This window comes from Dioscorea cayenensis, chromosome 7, assembly GCF_009730915.1.
Source record: "Dioscorea cayenensis subsp. rotundata cultivar TDr96_F1 chromosome 7, TDr96_F1_v2_PseudoChromosome.rev07_lg8_w22 25.fasta, whole genome shotgun sequence".
NCBI lineage: Eukaryota > Viridiplantae > Streptophyta > Magnoliopsida > Dioscoreales > Dioscoreaceae > Dioscorea > Dioscorea cayenensis.
In genome coordinates this window covers 23,098,689-23,109,409 of record NC_052477.1, presented here as the reverse complement: position 1 = coordinate 23,109,409, position 10,721 = coordinate 23,098,689, and the positions used below count along the sequence as shown (strand labels likewise).

The 10,721-nt window shown below is 33.2% G+C and overlaps 1 protein-coding gene across 2 annotated transcripts; it reads right to left on the bottom strand.

Annotated features, from left to right (window-relative positions):
• Window positions 1-2,565: 2,565 nt before the first annotated feature.
• LOC120265758 (F-box protein At2g32560-like) lies at window positions 2,566-5,152 on the bottom strand. Of its 2 annotated transcripts, XM_039273722.1 has the most exons (6): window positions 4,890-5,151; window positions 3,999-4,467; window positions 3,805-3,884; window positions 3,514-3,692; window positions 3,310-3,384; window positions 2,566-3,002 (listed from the first exon to the last, which is right to left on the bottom strand). In XM_039273722.1, the coding sequence occupies exons 2-6, from the start codon at window positions 4,464-4,466 to the stop codon at window positions 2,815-2,817; spliced, it is 990 nt and encodes a 329-aa protein (XP_039129656.1). In that variant the 5' UTR covers window position 4,467; window positions 4,890-5,151; the 3' UTR covers window positions 2,566-2,814. The 2 variants fall into 2 exon arrangements, with proteins under 2 accessions (XP_039129656.1, XP_039129655.1); XM_039273721.1 differs by having other exon boundaries at window positions 3,999-5,152.
• Window positions 5,153-10,721: the final 5,569 nt, after the last annotated feature.

The following is a 10,721-nucleotide window of genomic DNA, read 5'->3' as shown; positions in this document are numbered from 1 at the left end:
TAACTTTACCCTCCATGAGGTGATTGGTAGGATAAAGTTAGTCAATATGATAAGTCTATCTCACTAAACAAAAAATAAGAGCATATTCTGTTCACCAAACCAACCATAAAAGAAAATAACAAAATTGTCCTAAATAAAAGAAAACAACTTTGCACATAAAAATACTACAACAACAACTATTAGTTCTAACTATTTGGAATTAACTACATGAATCTTTTCATCCCACTTTGCTCAATTAAGGATTAAAAGGTTAGATAAACCAAGCACGGACATACTTTTACATAAAACTTTTGCAAAACATGTTTATGTCTATATCCCTCTTTTTCCCCTTTATTACATATAGAGGAGTTTTCTTAAAAGAAAGTCAATTTAACTGTCAAATGGAGCTATACTCACTGGCAACGATGCCTTCTCAGTTAAATCTTTCTATAACTTCATTATTGATGGAGGGCTGAGATGCCCGATTGCAAAGTTCTTCTGGAGTAGTTCGTGTCCAAAGAAAATCAACCTCTTTAATTGGCTTGTGTGGAAGGACAAAATACCATCTCTGGAGAATCTTGCGAAACAACGATGCAACCGTCTACCCACGGCTACTTGTGTGTTATGTCATTTGGATTTGGAATCTATTGAGCACTTGTTCTTACATTGTTTTGTCGCTAGACAGTGTGGGCCTTCTTTGGGCGGATCCTGCAGTTGCCAGACCCACCTGAATCTATGACTATGGTCTGGGGCACTTGGAGGTCATCTTTAGTGCCATCGTTTAGAATTATGCGGGACTTAGTAATTAAGGCTGTTGTGTGGAACATTTGGCTTGCGCGAAATGATTGCATTTTTAATGTCATTGTGGTACCTGTTCACATTCTTTGTATAAAAATTAATCGTATGTGCTTATCTTGGTTCTCAGCTGCGTCTGATGGTCTTAAAGAGAAGATTGAGGATTTCTATATCGATTGTTCGGTGGAGCTTGGAGTTCTCAAGCTCACATGTCGAGGAGACTGCTAAGGTGCCATCTTTCGAGGAGATTTTTTTATCACGGCGCAGGATAGAGGGTTTTTGGAGCAGCTTTGTGGAAATTTTCTGCCTCCTCTTTTGTATTTTGTTGTTGTTGATCCACAGCTAGTGGGTTCTTTTGTTCTGTCTGCTGTTTGTTCCGGGTGTGGTTTTAAGTACTTTCTTCAGTTTTAATTGAAATGGTTTATCCATTTTTTCCAAAAAAAATAATAATAATAATATAGTGTTCTTTTCTCTTTTTATATAAATTTATTAATTAATAACATATCATAAGTCAAAGTAAACTGCCGATCATCAACTCAATAGCCCACATGGCTTTTGGAATTACGACGACGGAGTTGGGTTCCTTTATTCCTCTTTGCGAAGGGCCCGTATAGTTTGGGCTAAACCAGGCCCACTCTCAGTTCCATCTATTTTTTTCAAATTCTTTTCTTATTAGAACATTGCAGGAGCATACATGCATGGCTTGCGCTTTTGGGAAAGCTTTTTATTTTAAACTTATCCCACTTTGATTTCACTAATGCTAATTAAATTAAACTTAAAATTGAACCTTATTTTTAATTAATATTACATATTTATTATTTTTAATATTTTTAATTAATACTGATTTGTCAATTTTCTTTCAAAACAATTAAAGCTTTGCACTGATATTCTAGAAATTTCTCTCTAATCTATTAAAGAAAATGTGGATGCACAAGAGAAAATTTTTTTAATCCCTTGTTGATTTGATTGCGAAAGTTTCAAAGACCGTCTCATTTAAAATTGATTTAAATTGTTTGTTAATGATTAGTACCAATGTATTTGTGAGTTTCACTCTAGTAACGCCTATGTGAAATATATATGTTTATAAGATGATTTATTTAAGTAAAATTAGCATCATTGCGTGTGTGTATGAGTAACTAATAATGTCACATTAGTTAATATAATTTAGTCCCATTGGACGAGTTCAACTGTGTAGTGTGCGCACACTCTTGAAAATAGTTGTCAAACCTTAACTCTTAAAGTTTTACTATAGAACTAAACCAACAATACTAAACAAATTATATGTCTAATGAAATAATAGTTTTTAGATTAAAAATTTTGTTCAATTATTATTATAGCAAAATCCCAACAAGAATGCCGTATATTTTATCCCACCTCAAACATCAAAGTCATATAAATATTTAATAAAATAATTACTTAATAAGATTTCAATGTTTCACATTATTCTAAAATGAATACATAATTGTTGCCCACATACTTGATATCGCCTAGAACAAGGAAGTGAAATATCAAGTTACTTATAATATAAGGTTATGCATATATTAACCTAAACTATATTCACTGAAAGTGATATCTTACCAACCTGGCCATCAACTTGCAATAAAACTAATAAATTCAAAACAAGAATCTCAACAAAACAACACAGACAATTGCCTCAATTTGTCTTCTAGCTCTGTTTTCCATTCTTACATAAATTGAACGAGTGGAATCACAACTTGATCTTTGTAGCTAATTTAAATACAACAACAATGTGATAATTGACAAAATGAATCACAAAGTATCATTCAATAATGACATGAATAAATGCAAGTAATTTACATTGAATTCTTTCAATTATAAAACTGATAAAAAGGCAGTTAATTTCCACCACCCAAGGAAAAAAAGAAGCCCTGAATTTGTGCAAGCTCAATTGATTAACAAGAGAGTTATAACACATTTACACTAGATAGTCCCAAGATGTTGAGGACTTACAGGATAGCAAAGAGCATGCTGGCCATGTTTAATTGCCACTAAGGTTATTATTATGGGTAGATGTGTGGCTTATTCAAGGACTTCAGGTGGCCACAGTTGCTTCCAAATTGCAATCTCATCTTTACTGTTGAGTTTCCTGACTCCTCCATAGAAGCCTTCGGTCTCATTCCCTTCTTCGAGATGATTATTCCGGTCTATGATCGTACGTCGCCATCTTGAATCAGCACTGTATTGATTAAACTCTAAAGTGATTGTATCTGAAAGAGAGAGGATTGAGTTAAAGAGTAGACATATTTATAGTCAATCAAATCACAAATACAAACTAAATCAGTGAACACAGTGTAAACTGTTCTTCATCGTGTTCAATTTACAATTAATAGGGTAAAGCAGAGTTTGAAGAAATCAGGTGATCATTTTCAGCAATTATGATTAAAAAAAAAAAGGTACATAAAATATTCTTATGCATCTTTTGGAGACTGAAAACACTCTGCAATTCAACACAAGTACTGACAAAGAAAACAATAAGAGTGTAACTTCTAATAAGATTTATGAGGAAATTCTTACCACTATTATGACACTGGCAATGGTTAGCAGTTTGATTACATGATTCCATATGACCAACAACTCCATACCACCATCCTGCAGACCATGGTTTAACAATATCAATGAATAATTTCGGCACAAAATCTAAACTAGAGCTTTTATCAAGCAGACCAAACAACACAAAATGATCAAAATATACAATATGATTATATGAGAACTACTCACCATAAGGAAATTCTTTGTTCCTTCTCCATTGAATCTCAATGTGATCACCGGGTCTCAACTCATTCAAATAATCAGAGATATGAAGTTCATGTGCTGTTGTATCGACAGGTGGTGCTCTAAGCCTCTCCCACTGCACTCCGCCTTCCGATGGTATAGTCCTTCGACCGTGTGGAGGATACCTAAACGTAAATAATTCATTCATATGCTTTAATACCAAATCAAACAAATGCTCAATTGGTTTCCAACAAATTCAATCAGAGAAAGAAACATATGTTGTTGCTCTGTGTATACCTTGCTGTAAATGTATCAGTGTGACAGTCATAGCATACTTGAGCATCGTAACAAGAAAGCATAAATCCTACATGCCCATGCTGCCAAAATTAAATCAAATCATCAGGATCAACCACAAAACTTCAATAAACATCCTACCTAATTAAACTTCACAAACTTTAAAATCAAGGACAATCATGTGTGTATATATATACCTCACGATTATAGACTTGAGCAGGAAACCAAAACTTGCCCTTTTCAATGGAGAGATACCAAGACATGATTGAATCATCAGGCAACGGATTCATGAGAGGCTTGGCACCAAAATCAAACCTTGATTTCACCCAACAAAGAGGCCAGAAACAAGAGAGGGAGCCAAGAAAACCTTGATCTTTGGCCTTGCTCAAAGACTCATTCTTCAAAGCTAGATAAGCTTGCCACTCTCTATGAGCAGCAGCACCTATAACTCTCCCCCATTTCCTCTTCATATGCATCTCCCAAACATGGTCACTCCTACACCTCTCCCTCAAAGATTTGCAAACTCCAGCCATGGTGGACAAGCCTGCAGGTGAAAGCTTCCCAAGAATGGAATCCAACACCAATTCAGGCAAATCCAAGACTGAAACCTCCCCACTTTCCTCCACATTCTCCACTCTAGCACCAGCCTTCTTCTTGCCAGACATCCTGATAGAAAGACCAAAACTTTGAGAACCAATCAGCTTGAATTCCTTAAACCAGTGTGCCACCAAGCACAAGAACATCTCACTCATCCATAAAGAGATGGACTTCAAAGGGAAGGGCTTGGAGAGGATAAGGATGAAGGGGAGGAAGGATATAATCAAGAAAAGCATCAGATGATGCTAAAAAAGTAGGATCTTTGAAGAGGGATCAACAAATGCTAAGCATTAAGCTTTAAAGAAACAGCTCAAAGTGGCCAATTCCTATTTCAGTGATCACACCAAACTTAATAATAAAAACAAAAAGTAATATTACTCTAATGATGACTCTAACTCTTATCCAAGTTCCAATAAACAAGAATAGGCTACTATTAGCATCAAATAAATAAAATGAGATTTCTTCTATATTTTATTGGAAGGAAAACATACACTCCTAAGAAGAAAAACCTATGAGTTCATCCAACAATCTTCATCACCAGCCACCTTGTACCATCTCCTCTTTGTCTAATGTCTTAAAAGCCTCTTTTCATGGTGATGATGAAGAGGATTGTGGGGTGGAAGAAGCAAATGAGAAAGGAACACTTGTTGGACAATGGAGTTGTGTCCCAAACTATCCTAGTTTTTGCATCCACCAATGGAGGATGAATGCTTGTGGAAGCTACTCAATGAGGCCAATTGGTACAAGTCAAAGTTCAGTGGATTTATTGATTGCCACCAGATTCTGTTGGAGCATCCAGCCATACTAAACTCTTGCATTCATTTTTACATGCTTATATGGTCCTCAAATTATTCCCATATTATTTAATTACTTTTATATATAATAAATAAATAAAGGGTATGACACTAAAGTATAAGGGGGAGGTCATGGCTCAAATCCTCCCGACAAGATCTGCTCACGATCGCTCATCCGGGATTTCTTTATATTATTCTCATACTCGTATATCTCGGGCTCCAAAGATTATTTAAGATTGCTCAGTATTCATATAAAAAAAGGCAGCTTATCGCCTATTATTCATAAAGGGTAAAGTTAATGAATGCTAATTCATACCCTGTTTTATTAAAAACAAGAAAGACAACTCACTTAGGGTCTCAAGTGAGGTAAGGCATGAGGACATTAACACTTCTAGGCGAAACATTTTCGCTTAATGAGGTGAGCCTAAGCCAACATTTGTTACCAAGTATCAAGCAATAAAAAGGTGTCTTTCTTATTTTTATTTTATTTTATTCTATCAATTTTATATTTATTTTTTTCAATTAATATTAATTGTGATAAAAAAAACACTTATTGATAAAGAATGAAATTAATTTAAGAAAAAAAATTAAGTAATTTTAAAAAGCATATTAATATCAGCAATGGAGGAGAGGGTAGAGAACTAAGTAAATTTATAAAGGCACACTCACCAAAAAAAAGAACATAATAAATTTATGAGAGAAAAACAACATGATTTTTAAAAGACACATTTATTAATAAAAGAACAAATAAAGTTGGGAGATAAAAACTATGTAATTTAAAAAAAAGCACAATTAATGATAAGGAATGAAATTAATTTAAGGTAGAAAACTATGTGATTTTAAAACTACACACTCACTCCCTAAGAAAAGAATAAGTTTTGGGGAGAAAAACTAAGTGATTTAAGTTTACATCAGCTATTTTATCTAAAGGGATTAATTAATTAAAAAAATTGAAGAGGCACCAAGAGTTGCACTTGCTATAAAAATTTGAACAAAAAATAATTAGAAAGATATATACAGTAATATTAGATAACTTATAAAGATAGAATTTTCATTCTAAAAACTTGAGTAGCTCTAGGAATTGTTTTGCTCAACTTTATGCTTTGCTCTACTTGAGTTTAATTATTCCAAAAATTCTACATATATATATATATATATGAATAAATTATTGATTAACTAGAGCTTCACTTTGCTTGGTTGCGCACCTTTCATGACATCTCTTTCCTAGAGTAATAATTAGTTTTAGCACTTTAAGGGTGTCTAGTACTTTTAATTACACCACTTATACTATAACTCATAGTAGAGATTTACAAAATAATAGTAAAAAATGACACACCAATTTATTAGGCTGAATAACAAAGTTAGATATGAAAAACAAAAGTAAACCATCAACAAGAACTACCACTCTCTCCAACCAAGCTACACACAATATCACAAGTAAATATCTTAAATTGGCAATAGTAATAGGAACACCAAAGTCAATCACTATGGTCACATATTCAGCCTTTCTTAGCTCCCCATGTCATTAGATTAATTGGGACTCATGAAAGAATAGTCTTGATCTTTTGATTATAAGCACCGAGAATACTCTATCTTAAGCTATTGTTTAGAGCATTTGGCCCGAACGGAATAATCACATTTTCAATTCCAAATTGCTTCCGTAAATTTTGATTATTATTAAAACTAATCACATGTTTCTGCTAAATGTTTTTATAGTTCCTAAAGTGAAAAAACCAAGCCTGTGGACTCGACAACAACAATGAAAAGAAGCCAACAGTTCATGGGATCCGACACAAGCCATCTTGGGGATTTGATGAACAACATAGGGCTCTAGCTAATCACTGCCATCATCGCGGCCCCATTATGCCACTTAGATGGGTGACACATCCTTGTCAATCTCTAAGATACCATCACATTCCTTTAACAATTCCTAGTTTGACTCCATCCTGAATGGACGATGATAATGTATCCTTTCTTTTACATCTCCTTTTACCTTATATGTTATACTTTTCTCAATTGTTATACTCTTCTTTACAGTTCAATAAATAGTGATTTATTCATTTTTATTATAAAAAATTAAATTAAAATAAATGTCAACAATTTTACTTAAAAAACCTCCTCAAATAAAAAATAAAACCACTAAGGACAATTGTTAAAACAGTGATTTATTTTCTTTTATTATAAAAAATCAAATTAAAATAAACGTCAACAATTTTACTTACAAAACCTCCTCAAATAAAGAATAAAACCACTAAGGAGGTGCAGTGGCTCACCAAATTTATTAACACTAAAGGAGCATACACAAATTTCACCTCTAAAACAGTAGTCATAATTAGAGCTAAATTTTTAGAAATAAAGATCCTTTTGAAAATCAATCCATCCGTTTCGATTGAAAAACAATAATTTTTAAACATTATCTTAAAATTTTAGTTCGAACCGTAAGTGAATTTTCTCTTGTGACTAAATTAGTCCGACCATCTATGCAAAAATTTTCAACACATTATTCTTTTCCATATCTATGGATATTATTTTTTCCATATCTATGGGTTTCACTCTTTTTTTTTTTTGGTGTTCCACACATCCAGTATATTTAAATAGCCCAATAAAATGTCTAAAATGCCCTTAACATGGGTTTGAAAGTTGGAGCTCTGTATGGAGAGTGACCTGACCCAGCGCAAAATTCATTACACAAGTGAAGAAGTTTTAGTTAAAGAAATAGGGTTCAGACATGCGATTGGTTCTAATACAATAGGGTTCAACAAGCACTGAATTCAGCCATCATTAGTTAGTGGGAGTTCTTTGCCTCTTTCTAATTTGTTGTTAATTGCTAATAAATGTTAACTAATGCTTTGTTAGAGAAAATTAACCTATATTGTTGTCATAATAATAAGATACATATATTCTTTGAACCATCTACTACAAAATGTAGGGGCGGAACCAAGGGGGCTAGCAAGGGCTGAAGCCCTCCCTTGGCACCGGCGATATTACCTTACAAGCAACGTAATATTTAATGGTTTTGGTTTTTTTATATTTAAATTAATATAAAATAAAATGTTTGGGCACATTAAATTATGCAATGTAATTATGCTTGAATAGTTAGTGGGTCTAGCTATAAAGTATGTGACTTTTATGGTGCACGTGTTGTTTTCACATTCCTTTTTTTAAAAACAAAAATAACTATGATTTCAAAATTTTAATAAATATTTATGAAAAAAAATTAAAAAATCTTATATAAAAATTTTAGTAATTAAAAAAAATAAATTGATTAGGCTCAGCAAATACATTATACATATATGCATGTTATAATGTACCATATATGCTAGGGTGAAAAAACAAATTATGATTTTTCATAAACAATATTTTAGTTGTCTATAGTGAGAGGAATCAATTTTACCATGTTTTTTTAAAAAAATATAAACTTGCGAGATGTACTTACTTCTTATTAGATTTTATCATATTTTTAACAAAATACAAACTTGTGAGATATAGTTATTTATTAGTTGAATTGTTAAAAATTTCATATATTTGCTATCGGTAATAACAAATAATTAAATTATATTTTATGCTTTTTCAATATATGTATTCAAATTTTGTGTTATATTAGTACATTATTTTTTATTAAAGATAATTATATTACTGGATGTTTTTTTTTTTATATACTTTACTTTTAGGCTCCAGCCCTTTACCATCGAGTCTCAGTTCTGCCACTGACCACATATATCCATGGGCTCCCATTATTATTTGGATCACAGTTTTATTGCATAATATATATATATATATATATATATATATATATTATCTTTATTAAAAATTAAAATATTTGATAAATTCTACTAAGTACCACTGGTAATTGACTAATGCAAACTAGTTGTTATAGACAATTATTTAGTAGTTAGGAATTATGAAATTGAGTTTAATGACTATGATTGAGCAGCTGTTTTTTTTTTTAACTAATTTAATGACAAATGGTATTGATAATAAGTTGATCTTTTTAGCTGTTTTTTTTTATGTATAAATTTTAAGGATGTTTTGCGATCTTCATTCACTTTAGGGAAAATTACTGTTCACCCCATCGTAATTTTTAAAACTTCCCAAAAACCCCCTCCTACTTTTACACACCCCTGACAAATCTTCCGTTAGTGTTTAACTTCCCTATTACCCCCTACCGTTCACTTCAAATGGGTCCATGTTGTGAAATCCCATTTTTGGCCTTGAAAATGGTGGGAAAGGAAAGCGCCTAAATTATCATGTTCAACCTTTTCAGGGCTTTCCGCTTGGTTTCGATAGACAATGCATAGGAGTTGCATTACATCTTGTTGTTCTCCTCATTTCTCTTCATTTGAGTTGTTCGACTTCGCCTCGCGGCTATGTATACGGTGAGAATCTCTTCGTTGCTATCGGTTTCGACCATTCAACAAGAGTTTATTATGGCAGCTCATTTGTGGTAGTCTGGGTGAAGTTTATCATACCCGAAATATATAAATCGGTTTCTCCAACGTAAAATGAAGTTGATTTCCATCGGATTGGTCAAGTGCACTTCATCTTCAAATGAGTCGATTCGATTTTTATCGTCGAGGCGCAGCATGTGCCATTGTCGTCTCCGCTTTGAAAAACGAGTTCATTTCGTTGTAAAGTTCTTCTCGCTTATCGTTATCCGCTTTTGTATATTTTTAAATAATGTTTAACTATTTGTTATTATCCGCTTTAAATATATCTACTAATATGTTTAATAATTGTCATATCCGCTTTAATACTTGTCATCTCCGCTTTAACATTATCTTTACATGTATAACTTTTCATATTAACGCTTTAAATTCTCAAAGTCTCGCAGTAAACGGTGATCTTTTTCGCTTGATCCGAATTGTCTGGCAGTGGCACGTGACGTGGCAAGGTTATGAGTATCCCGTGCATAAGAATTAATGACGCATTAATTCTTACGCACGTAACATAAATATCCCGAACACCCGCTCGCTGTAATCACCAACGTCGGGTCCACTCGCGCTTTGATTTTTTTCTGATATGAAGAGTCACCGCTTGTGGACTTCACACCATAAATAACTGTGAAGAACCCTTCCCATGGACAACCACTCGTCGTCGTCCTCATCATCATCCTCCTCCTCCTCTTCCTCCTCTTCCCATGGATAACCATTCTATTTAAACCGGTAATCGTTATGTTAAACACTATGTGTATCCTGCTTTAAACATAAAAAAACTCGACTGGTTAAACAGACACTCATGTCGAGCCGACGACAATACGCCTTCATCACGATAGTGGCATATATTTTTTTCCTTTTTGCCCCTTCCGATGGAGGGAAAAATACCGCCCAATCACATCACGTCTAGTCTAACCTCTATGCACTTTTTGGTCTTCATCGCGACAGTGATATATATATATATATGCACTTTTCTTGTTTGCCTATCTGATTGTTGTTTGTTGTTTACATCTTCTTCTTCTTCTTCTTCTTCTTCTTCTTCGGCTTATTTTTGTTCTTCATTTCATTTAAATTGTATGATTTGGTTTTCGGCCGA